The sequence below is a fragment of the Oryctolagus cuniculus genome, chromosome 4, assembly GCF_964237555.1.
Source record: "Oryctolagus cuniculus chromosome 4, mOryCun1.1, whole genome shotgun sequence".
Taxonomy (NCBI): Eukaryota; Metazoa; Chordata; class Mammalia; order Lagomorpha; family Leporidae; genus Oryctolagus; species Oryctolagus cuniculus.
Window position 1 is genome coordinate 91,049,322 of NC_091435.1, and position 24,556 is coordinate 91,073,877.

General features: G+C 39.5%; 1 protein-coding gene across 20 annotated transcripts in view; it reads right to left on the bottom strand.

Annotated features, from left to right (window-relative positions):
* Nucleotides 1-24,556, bottom strand: part of LPP (LIM domain containing preferred translocation partner in lipoma) — a 727,525-nt gene that overhangs the window by 274,132 nt on the left and 428,837 nt on the right. For all 20 annotated transcript variants that reach the window (XM_070072379.1, XM_051859193.2, XM_051859192.2 and 17 more), the window contains one exon: nucleotides 12,828-13,511. In XM_070072379.1, the coding sequence (XP_069928480.1) occupies nucleotides 12,828-13,511 (684 nt within the window). The remainder of the gene's footprint in view (nucleotides 1-12,827; nucleotides 13,512-24,556) is intronic.

Sequence of the window (24,556 nt, forward strand, 5' to 3'; positions counted from 1 at the left end):
ATTCAGCAAGACCATCTACCAGTTAAATTGCCAGTCCCTGTCCTTAATCTAAGCTCTACAAAGGATAGTAATCTCTGAGGCAGGCATGACATTTTATAGGCACAAAGTACCTCCACAGCCATCACTAATTGGAGGTCATGATTTTACTTGTAGTTTGGAATTCAGACTCAGATTTGATTTCAAATGCAAGGCTCTTCCTATAATACAGGAGTTAAGAAAGTAGGCAACACATGGTTTCCGGGGAGAGCTGGGCTTTGGTAGCAGAAGGTAGAAAAGGTGCAGAATACAAAACTTTTTTACATGGGAGAATCTCAGAGTTTTTTTCACCCTTTCCGACAGAGTAAAAGCCACTGTCAAAACATTGTAGTTATTTAGGTAAACTTTTTTCAGAGGGGCCAATTCTGAGGCCAGATTTGCTTCATCATTTTTTTTAACACAATTTTACTGGGGCCTTACTATTTGCTGATCATTGCTAGTTATATAGTCAGAAAATGAGCCATGTGGCTCTCTGGAGAGAACCATCTGGGCAGAAGGTACAGCAAAGTCAAGGCCCTGAAACAGGCACCTACCTGAAGATGACATGACTAGAACACGGTGAGGGGCCAGGGAGAGATGAGTTCAGAGATTTAATGGGTGGACAGGCAGTCATGGCTTCTAAGGACAGTTCTGCCTCCTTAGTCTAAAATGAAATGTCACTGGAGGTTTCTGAGCAGGAAAGTGAAAGAATACGAGTTACAAAGAATTGTTCTGTATTGAAACAGGCCAAGGAGGGGCAAGGTACAAGAGTCAGAGCAGAAGTAAGTGGTTGTGATATTCCAGAGAGATCAGGTTTCCTACAAAGGTGAAAGCGTCTTCTGAGACAGAGGTCAAGAATGACTTCAGGTTTGGGGCCGGTGCCGTGGCATAGCGGCTAAAGCCAATACCTGCGATGCCAGCATCTCATATGGATACCCTTTCTAGTTCCGGCTGCTCCACTTCCCATCCAGTTCTCTGTTAATGTGCCTGGGAAAGCAGCAGAGGATAGCCCAAGTGCTTGAGCCTCTGCATCCTCTTGGAAGACCCAGAAGAAGCTCCTGGCTCCTGACTTCGGATCTGCCTGGCTTTGGCTGTTGATACCATTTGGGGCATAGACCATAGGATGGAAGATCTCTTTCTGTCTCTCCCTCTCTTTATAACTTTGCCTCTCAAATAAATACATAAATCTTAAAAAGAAAACAGAGCTATCAAAACATACCTATTAAAAGCTCACATTAAAAAACCTCTAGGTAATAAGAACTACATGTAGATCCTTGTCAATTCAGTAAGAGTCATTTTGGTTAATGATTCATTTATTCATTCATTCATTCATGCTTGATACATCCAAGGTACTACGCTGGCCACACAGGACAAAAAACCATAACAAACACAGTTTCTAGTCATAAAAAATGGGTTTTTGCTTGGGGAGACAGACAATTAACAAAATTAAAAATCAAATGCCTTCGGACGATGTAGAGAAATTAGGACCCTCATGCACTGTGGGAATGCAAAATGGTACAGCTCCCTCAGGAAGCACTTCAGCCATTCCTCAAAATACTGAATATTAAATTACTAGGTACCGCTTTATTAGCCAGGCCAGAAAAGACAAATACCATATGTTTTCCCTGATCTGTGGTAACTAATAGAGTACCAAAAAATGTAATGCATAGGAGTGAAATTGACATTTTGAGATTTGTTGATTCTTTACAACCCTTGTCTCTACTATTGAGGAACAGTGTTTGTTTTCTCTTTTCTCTCCTTTTTACTACTTGCTGAACTTTTTACTTAACGTAGGGTTACTCTTGCGAGTATAAAATAAAATACAAGTAGATCATTGTAAAAACTAAGAGAAAGAATAAGAAAGGAAGGAGTATCTGCTAACACTAACCGATAGAATAAATAAAGGGGAGAGTGATCCAACATGGGAAGTGAGATACTCAGCAGACTCATAGAATGGCAGATGTCCTAAATAGCACTCTGGCCTCAGAATCAGCCCTAAAGGCACTCGGATCTGGCTGAAAAGCCCATGAGAGTATTTCAGGCATGGAAAGCCAAGACACTCTGGCAAAAAGATCTCTGTGAGTGAGATCCCAGTGGAAAGAACAGGTCTTCAAAGAGGGAGGTGCCTTTCTCTGAAGGGAGGAGAGAACCTCCACTTTGACTAGGACCTTGTCTAAACAAGATAAGAGTCGGAGAACTCAAGGGGCTTCCATAGCCTTGGAAACTCATGACTGGTGCATAGGGAGATTACTGATGCCATAAACAGGAGTGTCAATTTGTAAAGTCAACAACAGGAGTCACTGTGCACTTACTCCTCATGTAGGATCTCTGTCCTTAATGTGCTGTACACTGAGGCTTAATGCTATAACGAGTACTCAAACAGTATATTTCACTTTGTGTTTCTATGGGGGTGCAAACTGTTGAAATCTTTACTTAATGTACACTAAACTGATCTTCTGTTAAAAAAAAAAAAAAAAAAAGAAAAGAAACTATCAATTCCCAACTTGACTCTCACTGGGATTAAACATGACAATAGGTCTGATCTGATTTCATCATCATTTAAAAAAAAATAATCTATTATTTTTCACTTTATGTTTCTGTGTGGGAACAAACTGTTGAAATCCTTACTTAAGGTATACTAAGCTGATCTTCTGTATACTAAGATAATCGAAAATGAATCTTGATGTGAATGGAAGGGGAGAGGGAGTGGGAAAGGGGAGGGTGGTGGGTGGGAGGGACGGTATGGGGGGGAAAGCCATTGTAACCCATGAGACGTACTTTGGAAATTTATATTCATTAAATAAAAGATAAAAAAAAAAAAAAAAAAAAAAAAAAGAAAGGAAGGAGGAGGAGGAAGGGTGAAAAGGACTACAGGGTACAAAGTATCACTATGCTCCTAAATCTGTGTATATGAAATACATGAAATTTGTTCAGCTTAAAAAATTAGAAAAATAAAGTACTAGGTACCTCAGCAATGCAACTTTAATAAATTCAAGACAACTGAGAAAACATATCCACACAAAAACATGTATCCAAATATTGATAGAAACATTATTCATAATGGCCAAAAGGTAGAAAAACTTCAATTATCCATCAGCCAATGAAAAGATAAATACAATATGGTATATTCATACAACAAAATACTATTCAGCAACAAAAAAGAATGAACTATTCATACATGCCACAACATGGATAGAATTAAAAAAATACTAGGCATGGTAAAGAATACAGTAACAAAAGAACATGTATCACTATTCCCAATGTCCAGAATTAGTAAATCAGTAGATAAAGAAGATAGATTAGTTGTTATCCAGGGTTTCAGGGTTTGGGGAAAATAAAGAGTGCTTGTTAACGGGTATAGGGTTTCTTTGTGGGGTAAAGAAATTGATTGTGAGAGTTGTACAACTCTATTAAAAAGTAACGTAGCTGTGCTTGCATTTTACTGAATATAAATTATTTAAAGTTTTTACATATAAAAATACTCAGGAAGGTACATATTTTTAGTAAAGGAACTAAAAAGTGCTTTGAGAAAATTCAGAGGAAAGACGAACCAATCCTCTCTGGGTGCTGGGTGAATGGCCCAGCTTCTACAAGGATGTAGTACTAGTGATGGATCTTGATGGCCAAGTAGGAAGTCCCAGGCTGGGAGAACCAAGAGGGATATCAAAACTACTCTACAAATAGCAGGTAAATTTTTAAAATTTTGATGAGCATTTCTTCCCTTTCTGAAAATTCCCAACAACTGGTGATGATGTCTAGCTCACGAATCAGGACCTAGAGGTTAAGAAAAAAGAGATTACAGACTAAGTCAAAATCATATAGAATTAATAGTATGTCTTTTCCCAGGAGAAACTAAGAGATGCAACAGAACACTAGAATAGAAACCATTTTCTTTTCTTTTCTTTTTTTTTTTTTGAAACCATTTTCTATTATTAGGAGGCCAAACAAAACTGACAATGGTGGTCGAAAGCTAACAGACAAGCTCCTTTCGACAACAGTTATTAATATTCCTTTTAAAGGTCATTTACTTCTGATATCATCTGTCCTGAACTAGTCTTAAACAATGTAGAGAACTATGGTACAGAGAGAAGAGCTAATTTTCTGCTCCAATGTTCCACTTAATAATTACATAACTCTCTAAGTTGTTGTAACTCCTTGGCCCTCAGTTTTCTCATTTAAGGAGTTATGTCCTCATGATTCTGAAGGCTGCTTCTATGCCTGACTGTTTTGAACAGTCTAATCTAGGGAAGATGAGAATAAAGGCTTCTTATTTTTTCCCCATTTACATCCTTCAATTTTGTAGGATACTTTTTCTTCTTCAATCAGGAAGCAGATATTTCAAACATAGGAAGCTGATGTATAGATTATGAATCACAAAGGAAATAAACAATTGAATCAATAATTTGTTAATGGATGAAATGATCAGGTAGGAAAATCTAAGGAGTTTTTAAAAACCTAGTAGGACTGTTACAGTTTCCAAAGTCATAGGATATAAGGTTGATATTAAAAAAATTATATTTCTATATACTAAAAACAATTCCAAATTAAAATTTTAAAATATCTTTGGTAACAGCATCCAAAAAATGAAATATGTGATACATTTAACAAAATATATACAAAAATACAATATATTATTGACAGAAATTAATGAAGATTTAAATTAGGCAGTATATCATGTTTATACATTGGAAAACTCAATGTTGTTAAGATATCAGCTACTTTCAAATTTTTGTGAAAATTGACAAAGTGATGCTAAAATGTGTGTAGATATGGAAAAAACTTAGGATAATCAAATACTTGAAAGAGAACAAACACAGAGAACTTACATTGTCTAACTTTAAATCCTATTATAAAAGTCAGTGATCAAGGTAGTGTGGTACTTGTCTTAGGATATACAAATTATATAGAGCAGAGAGTTCAGACAGACCTGTACATATACATTAACTGACTTTTGTCAAAAGTGTTTAGGTAGGTCAATGGGAGAAAAAAAAATCATCTAACAAAGAGTGCTGGAAAAACTAGAAGAGCTCCACAATAAAAAAAAAAATGAATTTCAACACATACTATTCACAAAAAAGAATGAAGAAAACCCTAAGGTCAAATATATACTGAAAAATATTTTGTAAAAAATAAAATTTTTGTTATCATAGGGAAAATAAAATATAAACTATAGATGGTAAATATTCTAAACTTTAACAAAATTAAAAATGTCTGGTCTTCAAAATCCTACATTAAAAAATGAAAAGCTGGGGCTTGCATTGTGGCAGAGCGGGTATAGCCATCAGCATCCCTAATGGGTGCCAGTTTGTGTCCCTGCTGCTCCACTTCTGATCCAGCTCCCTGCTAATGGCCAGTAAGAAGCTGTGTTTGGGCCCCTGCCACACATACGGGATACCTGGATGAAGCTCCTGGCTTCGGTGTGGCTCAGCACTTACTGGTGTGGCCATCTGGGGAGTGTATTAGCAGATGGAAGACCTCTCTATCTCATTTTCTGTTTCCAACCCTGACTTGCAAATGAATAAATAAATCTTAAACAAAAAAGAAAATGAAAAGTCAAGTCACAGTCTAGGAAAAAGCACTGTCAATGCACATATCTAAGGATTTTTTTATTCAAAATACATGAAGTACTAAAATTATCAAAAATTAAAAATCCTATTAAAATGAGAAATGATTTGATGACATATCACAAAACAAAATATATGAATTGCCAATGTGTGCATGACAAATACTTGTCATCATCAGTTCAAAGGGAAATGCAAATTTAAATCACAAACTGATATGCCCATGCAGTAAAAAATGCCTAAAATTAAAAAGACTGACAGTACCAAGCATGACTAGGACAAGCAAGCAACTGGACCCTCTTAGACAATGCTGGTAAGAGTGTAAAATTGTACACATATGAAAATACTTTGGTAATTCCTTATAAGTTCTTGTTAGCACAAGACCCAACAAATTCACTCCTGGATTTATCCAAGAGAAATATGAGCTATTACTACCCAGAGGCACACATGAATGTCCACAGAAGCATTACACAAAACCCAAACTGGAAAAATAAATAAGTGCCCCAAACAAATGAATAGAAAATTTTAGCACATCCATCAAATGGAACACTCCTTGGCAACAAGATGAATGAACTACTGACACACAGTACATGAATGAATCTCAAAAAAATTACAGTGAGAGAAAGAAGCTCAGGCACAGGACTGCATATACAATCCAATTTAAATGGAATTCCAGAAAAGGCAAAAATAATCCACAGTGTTGGGAAACAGAATGGTTGGCTGAGTATGAGAGTAGAGCAAGTTGACTGCAATAGGGCACAAGGGAGCTCTGTGGACTACATGCAATGCTCTGTATCTTGAGTGGTGGTGGCTACAAAGTTGTATACATTTGTCAAGTATTTTTATTTTCTGCATATAAGATGCATAAGGTAAATTATGCATATGTAAATTAAACTTCAAAATTGTTTAAAGAATATGAATTGAGAAATTATATGGACATTTGGTGCAGGCAAAAGTAAAAAAGAATGCGTATATAATAGTATGCACACTCACACAGATCTCCTAAAAGAAGAAAACAAACATACATTAGAGCAAAAATGAACCTGAAAAACTTATCTAGCTACTTGAATACTGAGGTGTTACAGCAAAAATATTTGTATAACTGAAGTCATCAAAGCTATATGGTGGAGTAGGTTTGGTTTCAACATCTGGTTGAGCAGTCTGCTGAGTTGTACAGCCCTGAAGTGCTGGCATCCCATATGGGTGCTGGTTTGAGACCCGACTGCTCCACTTCCAATCCAGCTCTCTGCTGTGGCCTGGGAAAGCAGTAAAAGATGGTCCAAGTGCATGGGCCCCTGCACCCACGTGGGAGACTCAGAAGAGGCTCCTGCCTCCTGGCTTCAGAACAGTGTAGCTCCAGCCATTGTGGCCAATTGGGGAGTGAACCAGCGTATGGAAGACCTCTCTCTCTCTCTCTCTCTCTCTCTCTCTCTGCTTCTCTTCTCTGTGTAACTCTGACTTTCAAATAAATCAATAAATCTTAAAAAAATTTCCTTCAAACAAACCCTTTAAAGAAGGACACACTATGCACTGGGCCAGTTACTTTGGGGCTTATAGAGTTGTTCTGATATCTTCTCTATCCCCTAAAGCTTATATTCTCATATGAGGGGACTTTAAAAACTTCATGGAAAAATGGAATTAGAAGATAAATTTCTTTTGGTGCAAAATATTTTTGCATACTTTTTTTCACAATATGAATTTTCCATGATTTTTGAGATACCTGTATATGCTAGGGTACAGGTTGGTGGAATACATGCACATAAATGACTATAGTATGAGAAAGCAAACATTTTCAAAGACAGAATGAAATAACATACAATTATATTTTAGGAAGGGGAGGAAGTCTTTATAAGATAGATGAGCGTTCTAACTGGGTGTTAATGGATCACATTTAGAAGCAGTAATGTTTTTAACTTTCAGGAGAGGGCTGGGGAGCCTTTCCAGGAAGAACTGCTCTATGAACAAACCTACAGAGATGAGAACTAACTAGGAGCATAACTTACCACCGGGAAGGCTGGTTGCCGAAAGGGAAGGATCAAACTGGACAGCCAGCCTGGGGTTTCAGTGTATCCTGTAACTGGCAGGAACTTCTTAGGATTTTAAAAAGAGCAGAGTTGTATGATAGAAGAGATTGTATAGGTAGGATGAATGGGGGTAGGGATAGACTAGAGGAAGTGATGTGAAGCATGAGGCTATTTCAACAGTGCAGGTGAAAAATGGACAACTGACCTCAGAAGTGAGTGGCATTTACCTTTAGATTTGAGCCTTTGGAATGGCAAAGAGAACCTCAGGACAAATAGTATGTGGGTGACAGGAAAGAGGAAGCATAGGTCCAAGGCACCAAGCTTGGTGCCCAGCAGGGACTTAACGGGTACTTCCCCTCCAACTGTTGATCTCAACCATGCTGCACAACTAACTAAGCCTCCTTCCATGTCTACAGGTATCATGGGTCACAGCAGACTGTGTACAAGGATGCTGACATGGAACTCCCGCCATTCAAGCACAAAACCATGCCAAGATCCAGGGATTTGCCAAGGGGAAACATAGGGGCAATCGTCAGAAGACCTGCCTTGGAGCCGAGGCCCTCCATCAACTAGACTTGTGAGAGACATTCATCATGAGCTTTGTGACTCTTATCAGTAAAAGAGCAACAGAAACCTCTACCGGTGCTCAATGGTCATGGACTTTGTAAGGTCCACAAAGTTCTCTGCAGCCTGAAACGTCCTGTACAAAGAGCAGCTACTATTCCTCCTCTCACTGGTTTCTTCAAGCTATCTCTTCCATTCTGATCCTAACACATATTCCAGTATCTTGATGTGGGAAGTGACCTAAGGCACAGACCCCATCCGTCTATCTGCCCACTGCAGTCACCTTTTCTTTTGTCTTTTATACTCAAATTGAGAGACATTTAGCACAAGATTTACCCTAAAGATAGTCTCTCCAAAGGCCTGCGCTTTTTTTTTTTTTTTTTGCACTCTATTTCTAATATGTATGACCTTACATGTGGGTTTTTCCAAGTTTGTAAAAAACAGAATTAAAAGAATATACTTTTAGGTGCATGTTTTGAAATCCCTGTATCCAAAGTCTTCAAATAGTTCACAGAAAATATGTTTTATCTAAAAACTACACATGACTTTAAATGTCTTGATGCTACTAAAATTTTGAAATGCAGATCAATTGACATTATCCAATGTTGTCTTATTATTAACAGAAACAGCAGGCTTTGGAGTCCCTTCATCCCTAATCTCAATAGTTGATTATCTCTACTGTCTTTCTCTGAACCATGAAATATCCCCCAAACTCAAAACTCAAATGAAGAGCAGTGATGAATCTGGCGTAAGTCTGGAAAAGAAAAACCTGTGGTAGATTTCCTGAGAAATTACTTGTTGATCCCTAAGTCCTCATTTTCCTGAGGAAATTTCCAGGGAAATGTTATTGAATGATGACTTTTAGAATTTAACCTAACCCCCACTCTGAGTGGGCTGGGCTGTGCAACTTTCTGGGATGGACAGCATCAATGCTTTCACACGGTGTGTGGCCAACAGCTGTCCCTTCACCAGAGCTGAGGCTGACCTCCATTAGGGTTTACTATATGGTAGCAGGTGCTGTGACTGCCCCCCAATTGTAGATCTGGGTCATGAGTGGCCTTCAGGCCCTGCCTCTGCTGCTTTCAAGCTGAGCTTTTCTATCTGAATCCTGGAGCAAGCACGCATCTCACTTCAGACTCGTGAAGACGATGTGCAGGACAGCAACATGAGGCTGATGGTAGCTGGGGTATGAACCAGCAAAAAGATTCTGCTGTATCTTTAAGAGGACTTCCACTTGGGAGGGAATATTTCTCCCTTACAAAGACTTGCTTGTAACAATATTTTTCAAGGAACTCTGTGCAGACGGTACAGGAAACACATTATGGCCTACTGTAGCATGCAAATTCACTGCTCAGCACATTATGGGAACACAAGTATAACTGTGGTTCCATAAGCCTGGCACTTCTGGTTCAGTCTCCTTCCTTTTTTTTAAGATTTATTTTTATTTATTTGAAAGACAGAGTTACAGAGAGAGGTAGAGACAGAGAGAAAGGTCTTCTACCCACTGGCTCACTCCCCAGATGGCCATAACCGCTGGAGCTACGCCAATCCAAAACCAGGAGCCTCTTCCGGGTCTCCCAAGTGGGTGCAGGGGCCCAAGGACTTGGGCCACCTTGTACTGCTTTCCCAGGCCATAGCAGAGAGCTGCATCGAAAAAGGAGCAGCCAGGAATAGAACCGGCACCCGTATGGGATGCCAGCGCTTCAGGCCAGGGCGTTAACCCGTTGTGCCATAGCTCCAGCCCCTCTTCCTTCCTTTTCTTGCATTTTCTTTCCCATTCTCTCTTTCCTTTCACTCCCTTCTTTTATTCTGCACTATGACATAGGGATATTAATGCAGTTTGTCATGATTATAGAGATTTCTTTCTTGCATTTTTAAAAAAAAATTCCTTAATGAGTTAAATGCCAAATTCCCAGAAATTCTCAGTGTAATAAAAGATAATTGATTTATAGCACAAGGGTAAGTTTTCCAACAGTGACCAGAAAGTTAGAAATAAATGAAACGCAACTGAAAAGCCAAATAGTCCTTACTTGACAATTTAGTCCTTGGAAATTTCCAAAGGCTTTTGCCATTATTAATTAATTAGTAAAGACGATGTCCTTCTTTGTTGAAGTTGGAAGCATGAAATAAAGAAGTCTAGATCTGGGATAAGAATTAGGAGTTCATTTTTCAAGCCAGCAGTCACATCACTAAGCCAAACACAGTCAATATACAGACAATAAGGGCCTCTGTGCACAGGTGCAGTTGAATACAGCAGTGTTTGGCTCCAAGACCCATCATGAAAGAGCTCACTCCTTCAACAGCCAATATCCCCACAACACACACAAAATATATCTGTAGCTTCATCAGCCTCTTTCCCCTCTCCCGAAGCACCAACAGATGGCTAAATATCAACCTCAAACCACTCTCCTTAATAATCCCAGAGAAAAGTACATGATTTTATTTTCATTTTAAAATGCACAATTTAATGTGATATGAAAACACATGACACTGTTGCAAAACAAATATTTCAAAATTTTTGAAAATGACATGATAGCCACTGATATTCAAAATCCATAATAATGTAATAGATTAACTTGTATAATTACTTTGCTCAAATAAGAAGCAAAATAAAGATGCATGCTTTCTGGTGAGTGGTTAATAAAAATTCATTCCATCACCCTGAGTAGGCTGGTGAGGACAGACCAAACACCAGTGATGTGGCTGGACTCTACAAGTTAGTGCCAGCCCCTGTAGTGGGCAATGAATCTTTTTCTTACACCAATGGATTGGTTCCAGATGTTAAACAGGGTCCATGCAGAGGACACAGTGGGCAAACAGTAGCCTTGAAGACTGATTCAGTACTGCTCACCGGATCATCCCCTCCTTCTAGACATACTTTCGCTTTTTGTCATGTCACACTCTCCATGTGGAGTGACAGAATCCTCAAGCCAATCAGATACTCCTCAATCTATCTTCATCCCTTAGGAGCATCATCCAGTTTAGCCGGGCCAAGGCAAAACTGCATACCTGTCTGAACTAAAATGTTGACAGCAATTGTTTGAATCCAAACCTGTATCTCACTGTAATCTTCCACAGGGGAAATGTGCATCTGTGTATCAGATGCACAAAAGTGGGGTAAAGTTGAGTAATCTCCACATCTTTGAGCTGGTTGCTGCAAGGGTCAAAAGGGACTACTGCAAATACACTGTGGTGTTAACAAAGGTTTGTCCCACTCGGCTATTTTGGACAAACCTGAGTTAAAAAGACCCAACTTTAAAAAGACCTTAACAATGCAAACCATCTTTAGAAACAAAGAGTTTCAAAAATCACTTAAAATTTTAACTTGTACTCTTTACATTGGTTTATGATCACAGCTGCTCCGCTCACATGTAAGGGTCACACCTGAGGCTGATGGATTCCTCCAGCAATTCACAGACACTGCTTGTTTGGAGCACCATTAACAGAGCTGAAACACTCATGTGGGAATAGTGGTTTAGTCAACATTCTACCAGGGATTTCATTGTTACTATGTCAAATATGTTAACAGATCCGTCTGGAAGTTGAAAATCTTGTCAAAAATATGGAGAGGATTAAAAAATATAGTCTAATCTATTACCCAGTCCATGCCCCTAAACTTACATTTAAGCTTCTAGCTAAGTGAGGGCTCTCAAACTTCTGACTTGTTAGAGCTCAGAATAGAAGGGAGAACCCTGTTCCAATCCCATGGCTGGAGGCTAACCCAGGATATCTATTTCCCCCCTTCCAAGTAAGTCGTGTTGCTTCTTTGTGTACCATCAGAGGAAACTACATTGTGTTGATTCTGGTGCTAATGGAAATCCAAGCTATTGTCAGTAGGGATGTAGAGTATTGTATCTTACACATTTAGAAGGAGCATTTAGATTTACTAGACATACATACATTACTGACAAATCAAACAACAAAAGATACTTATAAAGAACTGTTAACCTTGCTCAACAGGGTTAAAAGCTGAAGTCTAAGAATCTTTCAGGCAATCAGCAATGTGAATAAACAAGTGGCAACAAGACCCAATATACAGCACCTCATTCCCAAAGGAAATTTTAGTCAATGTGACTGCATTAACCTAGCCATGCTTGGTCTCACCTGCCTTCTGGGTCGCTGGCCACAGGTGCCACTGTGGTACTAACATTGCTTGAGTTTTGGCTGCTTTCTCATGGGCACAGAGAGCAGCCTTTGAATTGGTCCTGTGTACCTCTCACTTACATATAAAATTCCCTCCATTTCTGGAGGCACAAAGAGCCATAGACTTATCTAGTGTCCAAGCAAACACAACATGCATGAAGGAATGTTTTCCCATAGATGGATGCCTTGACCAATAGGCTGGCAGAGCTGCAAGACAATTTATTTTCCCTTCCTCCCAGACAGCAGTTGTCCTGATATGCGACAGTTCCTATGCTTTGGAAGATGATCCTTAAAGACTGAGCAATTAGTTCCATTGGCTAGTAAACAAGAGTCATATTAGTAACATTATCAGCAAATAGAATCTTCTTCTTTCTCCTACTTTACTCATGCTTTCTTGGGATTGAACTTGCTAATGAAATAAAATAGCTCACACACTCCTGCCTCAGGCACTGCTTTCTGTGACAGGTGACTAAGACTGGCATTCATGAGAATTACTGTATTAACTATGATTGTATCTTACCTTTGGCTGCAGTGGTGGAGCACCAGGGCCTGAAACAGGATCCATCACATAGGTCTTCTTGGGACCAGTGGCTGTGTACATGCCGGTTGGGTTCTGGTTCCCTGCTACAGGAGGATTGTATCCTGGCTCCCGCTTCCAGGTACTCGGGTGACCTTGTTGACCATAGGCAGGATTGCAGTCATTTCTGCCTCCATAGGAAGGCCCTGCTGCACAATAGGTTTCATAATAACGTCCTTGGTTGGGGGCATACCCGTATCCAGGCTCAGGTTGAAGTACAGGTGGTGGAATATATGCATAGTCGGTACCAGGCCGAGCTGAAGGAGGTGGACATGGCCCAGAGACATGAGCTGGCTGAATGCCACAGCCGTGGGGCCCTGGGCAATACATCTGCGCTGAGGAAGGGCCAGCCATGTAATGAGGGCTGGGTTGAGCTGACTTCACTTGCACGTTAAAGGTGGGCCTGGTAGGGGTACAGGCCGTGGTGTAGGAGGCTGGAACTGGCTGAGGCTGGGGTTTGAGTGTTCCTATTGGAGTCACAGGAATGGGGCCAGCTTGGGGGCCGGGCTGTGGTTTCATTGTAGACTTCTTGGTTGCTGTTAGAGGGGGTTGGTTTGGGATGACCATTCTCTTGTGTCCTGTAACAGGTGTGGAGACTGGAGGAGATGATGTTGAACTAGTAGAGCCCTAAAGTAGAAGAAAAACATGAAAACAAATATGACTTCCAATGAAACAAAATAAAAATGCATAAAAAGTGAATGACTTCTAATTACTGTTTATATATATTAACACAAAAAATAAAAATAAGGCATGCCCCTGCCCTAAAAGTTTTCAACTTACATTCAGTTATGTTTTGTGTACTACCAATGAAAAATTGGAGAAATTAAGGAAATAACAATAAAACATCCAGAATCAATAAAACATGCAGGAATAAACCTACCTAAGGTGATAAAAGACATGTATACTAAAACTACAAAACATTTCCTCTTTGTTCAAGGTCATTAGCAATCAGGGAAATGCAAATCAAAACCACAATGAGGTTTCACCTCACCCCGGTTAGAATGGCTCACATGCAGAAATCTACCAACAACAGATGCTGGAGAGGATGTGGGGAAAAAGGGACACTAACCCACTGTTGGTGGGAATGCAAGCTGGTCAAGCCACTATGGAAGTCAGTCTGGAGATTCCTCAGAAACCTGAAGATAACCCTACCGTTCGACCCAGCCATCCCACTCCTTGGAATTTACCCAAAGGAATTTAAATTGGCAAACAAAAAAGCGGTCTGCACCCTAATGTTTATTGCAGCTCAATTCACAATAGCTAAGACCTGGAACCAACCTAAATGCCCATCAACGATAGACTGGATAAAGAAATTATGGGATATGTACTCTTTAGAATACTATACCGCAGTAAGAAACAACGAAATCCAGTCATTTGCAACAAAATGGAGGAATCTGGAACACATCATGCTGAGTGAAATAAGCCAGTCCCAAAGGGACAAATACCATATGTTCTCCCTGATCGGTGACGACTGACTGAACACCAAGAGGGAAACCTGTTGGAGTGAGGTGGACACTATGGGAAATGGTGGCTTGATCAGCATAGCCCTGTTAATGAACAACTTAATACATTATCCCTCTTAGTAGTTTTTTTGTCTGTTCTACTTAATATGACTGGTTTAGATCTGTAATTGATGCACAGTTATTCTTAAGTGTTGAAATTTAACTGAAATGTGATCCCTGTTGAACATGGTGGTGGGAATGGGAGAGGGAAGAGATGTATAATTTGGGACATGCTCAGGCTGACTTGCCCCAAGTGGTGGAGTTGGAAGCATACCAGGGGATTCCAATTCAATCCCATCGAGGTGGCATGTACCAATGCCATCTCACTGTTCCAGGTGATCAGTTTCAGTTCACAGTTGGTCATGGTGAAGGGACTGGGAGTCAAAGGGAACACATAGACAAGTCTAGTACCTGCTAACGCTAACCGATGGAGTAAATAAAGGGGAGAGTGATCCAACATGGGAAGTGAGATACTCAGCAGACTCATAGAATGGCAGATGTCCTAAATAGCACTCTGGCCTCAGAATCAGACCTAAAGGCATTCGGAGCTGGCTGAAAAGCTCATGAGAGTATTTCAGGCATGGAAAGCCAAGACACTCTGGCAAAAGATCTCTGCGAGTGAGATCCCAGTGGAAAGAACAGGTCATCAAAGAAGGAGGTACCTTTCTCTGAAGGGAGGAGAGAACCTCCACTTTGACTATGACCTTGTCTAAACAAGATAAGAGTTGGAGAACTCAGAGGGCTTCCATAGCCTTGGAAACTCATGACTGGAGCACAGGGAGATTACTGATGCCATAGACAGGAGTGTCAATTGGTAAAGTCAACAACAGGAGTCACTGTGCACTTACTCCTCATGTAGGATCTCTATCCTTAATGTGCTGTACATTGAGATTTAATGCTATAACGAGTACTCAAACAGTATATTTCACTTTGTGTTTCTATGGGGGTGCAAACTGTTGAAATCCTTACTTAATGCATACTAAACTGATCCTCTGTAAAAAAAAAAAAAAAGGAAAAGAAAAAAAAAAAAAGAAATTATCAATTCCCAACTTGACTCTCACTGGGATTAAACATGACAATAGGTCTGCTCTGATTTCATCATCATTTAAAAAAATCATCCATTATTTTTCACTTTATGTTTCTGTGTGGGAGCAAACTGTTGAAATCCATACTTAATGTATACTAAGCTGATCTTCTGTATATTAAGATAATCGAAAATGAATCATGATGTGAATGGAAGGGGAGAGGGAGTGGGAAAGGGGAGGGTTGTGGGTGGGAGGGACGGTATGGGGGGGAAGCCATTGTAATCCATAAGTCGTACTTTGGAAAATTATATGCATTAAATAAAAGTTTAAAAAAAAAAATAAAATAAAACTACAAAACATTGATAAAAGAAATTAAACAGGACATGATGGAAAGGTATTTGTGTTCATGGATTGGAAAAGTTAATATTGTTAATTTCCATATATCCAAATTTAACCTTAAATTTCTGTGCAGTATCTTTCACAGCACTAATGGCTTAAAGAAACAGAATGAGAAAGGACAACACTAGAATTCATATGGAATCATAAAAGATCATTAATAGCCAAGTGAATCTTGAAGAACAACATAACTTGAGGCATCAAAATTCCTGATTTCAAAATATGTTACAAAGCAATGATAATCATAACAATATAGTATGGCCCTAAAGACAGACATGCAGACCAATGGAACAGAACAAAGGTATAGAAATACACACACATATGATCAAATGACTGTCAACAGGGTGCCAAGAAGACAATAGGAAAGGATAGTATCTTCAATAGATGATGGTAGGAAAACTGGATATCCAATGTAAAGGAATGAAACTGGACCCATATGTTTTACCACCAATTAAAAATGGATTAAAGACTTAAAAGATACAAAATGTGTAAGATGTGAAATAGAAACTTCTAGTGGAAAACTTCATGACATAGATCTTAGCAATAATTTCATGGACATAACATTCAAAGGACAGAAAAGAAAAAAGAGGAAATGCATTAAATTTAAAAATTCTGCTTAGCAAAGGAAACAATGCACAGAATGAAATGGCAATCCATAGAATGGGAGAAAAATATTTGAAAATCATATATCTGATGAGATTAATCTCCAAAATATTTAGGGACCCCTAATATCCTAGCTAATGATCTGACTGAAAAAATGGCTAAGTACTTGACTACACATTTCTCGAAGAAGATACACATATGGCTTAGCAGTATATGAATAAATTCTCAGTGTTACCAATCATAGGCAAAAGTAAATCGAAATCACAATCAGATTTTACCTCATAGCAGTATGAATAGTGACTATATGTATTTATAGTCAAAACAAAACAAAAAAGGGCAAATGCTGTCCAGAGTGTTGGAATCTTATTACATGGTTGGTAAGAATGCATTCTAGTTCATCCACTATGGACAACAGTACTCAGGATCATCAAAAAGTTAAAAATAGAATTACCATGTGATCTAGTATTCTAAGGTAGGTGTATTTATCCAAAATAAGAACTGAAATAAAGATCTTAAAAATATATTAGCATGTGTTCATTTTAATGCTATTCATGATAACCAAGATATGGAATATAGAGATGTTATTGTGACTTTGTCAAAGGAAAGTAGTGAACTTGTGTCTTGACAAGGGATACAGACATACAAAAGGCACACCTTGTCTATTTTTGTCTCATGGTTATAGTCAATTCTGACAATGTAGGCATACATTCAGTAGTTAGTATATATTAGATTTTCTACAATGAACTCTGGGGAACACACACAGACCACACGTACACAAATGCTATATCCCAGCAAGCTTCCCTCCATTAACTTCAAAGGCTTTTACATGTTAAAGATACTTAATCAATGTCTACTGGAAAAATATGATAGAAAAAGACTGCTGGGGCCAGCGCTCTGGCATAGTGGGTATAACTGCCACTTGCAGTGCTGGCATCCACATGGGCACCAGTTCGAGTTCCGCTTGTTCTACTTCGATCCAACTCTCTGCCATGGCCTGGAAAAGCAATAGAAGATGGACCAAGTCATTGGGACCCTGAGCCCACATGGGAGGCCCAGAAGAAGCTCATAGCTCGCAGCTTCAGATTGGTCCAACTCCAGCCCTTGTGGCCATTTGGAGAATGAACTAGAGTAGGGAAGACCTCTCTCTCTCTCTCTCTCTCTCTCTCTCTGCCTCTCAGTAATTCTGCCTTTCAAATAAATAAATAAATAAATAAATCTTTAAAAAAGGACTGCTACAAAGATTCCTATAACAGAAAACTACATATATTAATACCTATATTTATGAATAAGTGTAATTTAAAAATGTGCTGGATTTTCAAAATAAAAATATTAAATCATGATGAAACTTCCTGAGCTCCTGCAAAAGCAGAAAATGAAATGAAACATGAAAAGTAAATGCTTGGAAACACCAAATATTCCAGCAAATAAAAAGATTCGCTCTGAATGTAGCTAAGAGCTAAGTATGTGGACCAGGTGAGTGTTACTACTGTTCTCTTTGACCACAAAGAACAAATAAATATGCTTTAAAATAATTCCTATTCCTTATCCCTTCAAATTTCAATGAAGTAAATCATGTAAAATTGAATAAAAGATCTCTATTTCTTCTTCTAATGCTGCCTTTCAAATAAGTAAATCTTTAAAAAATACATATAGCTAAATATGTTATTTTTGAATATATAGTTACAATATGTAAAGTATTCAGAAACACTCCAGCACACACACTAGAGAAATCTTGAGGGAGATCATCTCATCTCTCAAAAGAGATCTGTAATATATTTCCTCTAAGGAAGTAATTACACCCACAATTGTGCCATGAGTCCATCATTCAAAACCTTTAGGAATGTCTAAGTGTGTGTGTGTGTGTGTGTGTGTGTTCAACAAGAAAAGACAAATGAGTGAAAACAATTACTCCTGAGGAGTTAGATCTCCATCAGTGTTTATTTACTTGCAAATGTGATTGGTTTTCATTTTCAAAATAGTGACTTTTGAAGTGTTCTTTTTGGGGGCAGACTTCACAGCTGCAGGAGAGTATGCCTGTCATTAGCCCAGTTGCTCAGTCACTATCTCCATTTATAGTTGTTTGTAAAGTGTTCAAAATATGAACTCTGGGTTTTTGCTGATCTTGAGCCATTGAAGAAAAGCAAAGATTTTTGCCCTCTTTAACAAATTCCATCTATGCTATGGAACATGGTTGACTAGAAAAATCTGACCCTACATTTTGTGAGGTCTGTCCTCTGTTCAGAAATTCAGAGTCTTTCTTCAGTATATTAATAAGGAATACTGAATTAATAATCTTAATAAGGAATAATGAATTGCTTAATAAGGAAAAAATGTGTCTGTCGGATACTACTGGGATCACCTACAAGGAGAAGAGAAATAAGACTCCACCAAAACAAGAATATCTAACCTGCTTGAATGATAAAATTAAATGACAAATGTGTCCCTTGAAAGAATAGTATCTAGAATGACAAGATCCCAAGGATGGCTCAAATGATTTGTGGAAAAGAGAAGTGGTAAGAATCAGGATCCCGACAAAACAACACACTCAAACTAAACCTTCTTAAGGAGAACTTTCCATGTATACAGGTTGCATATAGGTACAGAGAAGCCATGAGGGGCCCAGCAATAATTTGTTGATAGCAGGGACTGGGTTGTCATCTCCTCTGGCTGCAAGACCAGCAAGGGAGAGCGTAGGAAAGAGAGGGTGCGATGGTGAAAAGAATTCATACAGGATTCACGACCTCTTTGATGGGCAGCTGGAAACCCCACACACAGCAAGCCAGAGGGACATCTGTGTCAGAAGACTCTATCAGTGTCTCAGTGTGGTACTATTGTCATCTTGAGTTTAATAATGGATTTTGCCATCTACCCATTCAATGTTAACAGTACTCCCCAATCTCTGTGACAATTAGAAAATGCTCCTTTCATTCCAAACTCCCCTTGGTCAATAGGTGGTTTCCTCTCTAGTTGAGAAACATTGGAAGTGAATTGTTAACCAAATTTCCCTGAGAATTTTTACATCTTTACCTCTGGATCTGTCTACATCATCAGAAAAATTATATATACACACAAGCAGACAGGTATATATCAAATTTGACACATTTAGACAAATGAAGTACTAATTTTTGAACCTTTCTATGAAATTGTTACTGATCACAATATCAATGTGGTATCTAATAGTCCATAAGTAATGATACCTTTGATCTGACACAGGACAATTTCTCTCTATTTGCTTTCTCAAGGACTGTGTCCACAACTTGAAATATCTCCGAAGATTCTCTTCAATTTTCTATCTCCAGAACTCATCTATATTTTTAATCTGAGGCCTAAATATTCAACTGTTCACTTCATGTGTCTATTTGGATGGTCCTCATACTTTTCAGATTTAATGTATTAAAATAGCTTCATCATCTTCCCTGAGCCCATGTTTCCTTGGGTTTTCTCATCTGCCCAGTTGATGATGTTCGAATGAAAACACTTAAGAGTCATTCCTGTGCCTATCACTTCCCTATACAAATTCTAATTCCTGTAGATCCTACTACCTACAGAATCACATAGCTTTCAAAGGGACCCACATGCATCACCATTTCCACTGCTACTGTCCCATTCTGCCATTTTTCATCAAGTGTTCTCTAATAGCATCCAAACTGATCTCCCAGTGTCAACTCTTCTTCCTTTGCAATGAGCCCCTTTTTCAGCAGCCAGAGTAATTTCTCTCAAATACAAGTCTAATCACATTAATTTTATGCCTTAAAGTCTTCAACAGGTTAGTAGAATAATGAGTGCAAAACCACCTCCTTTACTCTCCTTGAAAGCAGCCTGTGATGTCACTCTGAGGTTTCATATCTAACATACCAAGATCTTTCACACCTCACAGATTTTACACATGAATTTCCCCAAGATCTCCCTGAATTATTTTCATTTTGCTTGCTTAATTCCTAGAAATCCCTTAGGTTTCAACCTGTGTATCGTGGTCCTTGGTGAGTTGGTGGCTGATTTCTCTAGCACAATGTTTACATTTCTCTGTATCATACATGCATGTATCTGTTTCCATAGTGGCAGAAACTGGCTCTTTTATTCACTGCTGTTTCCCCTGATAGCACATAGTAGGTATTTAACAAATATTTGATGAATGACTAAATGTGTGAATGAATGGGTCTCCCCAGAAAAATGCAATCTCTTGACAGATTACAACTAATTATGCAAAATATTAAATATGTAATTTCCTTTATTGACTTGACAATCAAGAAACTTTGATGAATTCAATACATGTTTAATTAAAGTAATGTCATTTGTTTCCCATTCCTCTAAATGGTTTAATGATTTTACTTTTGGAATTTGTCAATACTACTATCCTACAAATAAGCATTTGAGGTGTTGACTTTCAATTTAATAGTCGTACTCTATACAAAAGTTCTACTGCATACAGACTCAAGTAACTCCTGGTAATCAGTAAGGCACAAATCTGAAACTTACTAATAAAAGAGACAAATACATTTTCAAATAATTTTGAACAATTGAGGCTGGCGCCGCGGCTCACTAGGCTAATCCTCTGCCTGTGGCACGGGCACCCCAGGTTCTAGTCCTGGTTGGGGTGCCGGATTCTGTTCCGGTTGCTTATCTTCCAGTCAAGCTCTCTGCTGTGGCCTGGGAGCGCAGTGGAGGATGGCCCAAGTGCTTGGGCCCTGCACCCGCATGGAAGACCAGGAGGAAGCACCTGGCTCCTGGCTTTGGATCGGCACAGCGCGCCAGCTGTAGCAGCCATTTGGGGGGTGAACCAACGGAAGGAAGACCTTTCTCTCTGTCTCTCTCACTGTCTAACTTCTGCCTGTAAAAAAAAATAATTTTGAACCACTGAAACAAATTACACTTTCAATTAACTACCAGGTAATCATAATACCCCAAATTATAGAAATTCAATTCAAATTATTAATTCAATAAAAATGTATTCAAAGTGTCCATGTGCCAAGCACTGAGTTAGTGAGCCACATGAGACAAAGGAAATCAGTCACTAGACCCAGAAAATTGAAGATATTTAATGCTTTGGGCAAAATTTGATGTGATGACTAACCACCTAAAAGGGGAAAGTGGTCCCTTAAGGTCAACATGTAAACAGCAACATAAAACTTCAAACCTTTTCCTTTCAAATAAATAAATCATTTAATAAATATCCGAAAGGCAAAGTGACAGGGAGGGAAAGAGGGAAATTTTCCATCTGCTGGTTCACTCCCCAAATTGCCACCGTGACTGGGGGAGGTAATGTGGATAATACCCAGTTAAAACTGGAGTTCAGAACCACTTTTTGTACTTTTGTTGAAGTAGAACAGGGGATTTACCTGGAGTTCGAGCCCATGTCAGGAAGGAGATACTCAAATGTCCTTCAAAGGACAATGTTTATAAAATTTGTGTTTAGATACTAGATTAATAATTACTGTAATAAAATCTTTTCAGATAATCTGGGGGGGGGGTAATTTGGTACAAGGAATCAAAATTCCTAGCAGTTTACTTTTTTTTCTAAGAATTATTTTATTTATTTGAAAGACAGAGTTACTGAGAGAGGTAGAACCAGAAAGAGAGAGAGAGAGAGAGAGAGAGAGAGAGAGAGGTGTTTCATCTGATGGTTCACTCCCCAGTTGGCTACAACAGCCGGAGCTACACCCATCCGAAGCCAGGAGCCAGGAGCCTCCTCTGGGTCTCCCACATGGGTGCAGGGGCCCGAGTGCTTGGGCCATCTTCTACTGCTTTTCCAGGCCATAGTGGAGAGCTGGATTTGAAGAGGAGCATCCAGGACTCAAGCCAGTGCCCATCTGGGATGCTGGCACTGCAGGCTGTGGCTTTAATCTGTTGTGCTATAGTGCCGGCCCCCTAGCAGTCTACTTTTAAACTGGTAATTTTATTTCAAGGTATTTACATAAAGGAAATGACCACAGACAGCAGAAATGATAAGCTTCAAGAAATATTCATGGTGGGGCCGGCATTGTGGTGTAGTGGGTAAAGCCGCAGACTGCAGTGCTGGAATCCAATATGGAAGCTGGTTTGAATCCCGGCTGCTCTTTCCGATCCAGCTCTCTGCCATGGCCTGGGAAAGCAGAAGATGGCCCAAGTCCTTGGGCTCCTGCACCTGCATGGGAGACCAGAAGAAACTCCTGGCTCCTAGCTTCAGATCAGCCCAGCTCCAGCCATTGTTGTCATTTAGAGAGTGAACTAGTAGATGGAAGACCTCTCTCTCTCTCTCCGGCTCTGCCTTTCAAATAAATACATAAATCCTTTAAAGAAAGATATATTCACGGTAATATTTATAAATGTGAAAGATAAGGAAAAATTAATCAATTGATTAGTATTGTTTCAATAATTTATGGAATAATCACAAAATGAAATACTACATAACCATTAAAAACACAGAAAAAAGACAAGAGCAGAGCAAAAAAGTAAAATGACTTAACATCATTTCAAAAAGGCTAAGATTTTTCCACTGGGTGATGTAACTAGCTCAAATATTTGTTTTCAACCTTAGATTTTTCTGTATTTTCCACATTAAAGACAAAAGTAAGGTCATAAATGGTGGCCGCAACCTGGTGATGAGTTAAAATGATCTTAAATACTTCTCTCCAAAGCAAAGCATGTGATTTTCATTGGTGCCACTGAGTTCAAATATTGCTGCCAATATACTCTATTACAGCCTTTTCACTTTCTGATGGACACATAAACCACACACACACACACACACACACACACACACACGCCCCTTTTGAGTCCTCCACAAGTTCTTGTCAAAGAGCTGCAGCGCTTGCTCATTTCACATTTCACAGTGCTGTGCTCTGCACACACACACACTAGAGCTTGTGACGGGCGATTCTTAATAGTTCTGGAGGCAGAAATGGTAAAAACAGTAGTCTGCTGTGGCACTCCAGAGTCGTCTTTGTCTTAGAACTTTTTCCACTTAATTAATTCTCACAGCACTTCTGAACGGGGATACGGCATTGTAAAGACAAGGGGCTCCCTGACCCTGGAAGACACCAATGCCAGCATGGTTAGCTGTTTTCTCAGAAATCGAATCCATTCCACTGGGAGCACTCATAATACCTTGAAATTCTTCATTTCCTACTTCCTTGCTGTTAGACACAGAGGCAGTAATCCAGGCGAGACCCCACTCTCCCAGGTTCTTAAAAGCAGCATGTCATCACACTAGAGCCCAGAGAGCCAGTGTTTGAAGGAGAATCCACCCCAACCCAAATATCTTTCCAATGAGACGGATGGCATCAGTTTTCACTTGAGAAGCCTCTGAGGCTTCCGTGGAAATACCCACGTGCACAGTGCACTCAGTCTCCCCTGGATAAAATGCCACCATGATGAGGGCTGACTCAGTCAGCATGGTCTGTCACCTAGGAATGTGGTGACAGGGATTCCAACTTCCCTAGCAGGAAAGCTCACTCACCAAATCCTCTCTTCAATGGCCCAGGCTTTTCTCCAATCAGGCCAAGGCCTTAGTGAAGAATACCAAGACCTGAATCAATTAGCCCACAAATAATAAAATCCAATCACAGTGAGAAGGTTATAGGTGTGTTTTTACATGACTGATAGCACTGGAAGGGGGAATGGTTGTTTTTGCTGAGCAAATTTGTAATGAAGAGCTATTAAAGTGCTCATAACTTATGTTAGTTGTTTACATTAAAGTCAAGTCCAAGATGGCTGAGGAAATCATGGTACACTGGTATAATGGAATGCTATGTGCAAGTCAAAAGGAAGGGACCATGCACACAAAACTTTTTTTTAAGAAAAGTAGCATTTTTTTTATTTTTTTATTTTTTTTTTATTTTTATTTTTATTTTTTTTGACAGGCAGAGTGGACAGTGAGAGAGAGAGAGACAGAGAGAAAGGTCTTCCTTTTTGCCGTTGGTTCACCCTCCAATGGCCGCCGCGGCCGGCGCGCTGCGGCCAGCGCACCGCGCTGATCCGATGGCAGGAGCCAGGAGCCAGGTGCTTTTCCTGGTCTCCCATGGGGTGCAGGGCCCAAGCACCTGGGCCATCCTCCACTGCACTCCCGGGCCACAGCAGAGGGCTGGCCTGGAAGAGGGGCAACCGGGACAGAATCCGGCACCCCGACCGGGACTAGAACCCGGTGTGCCGGCGCCGCTAGGCGGAGGAT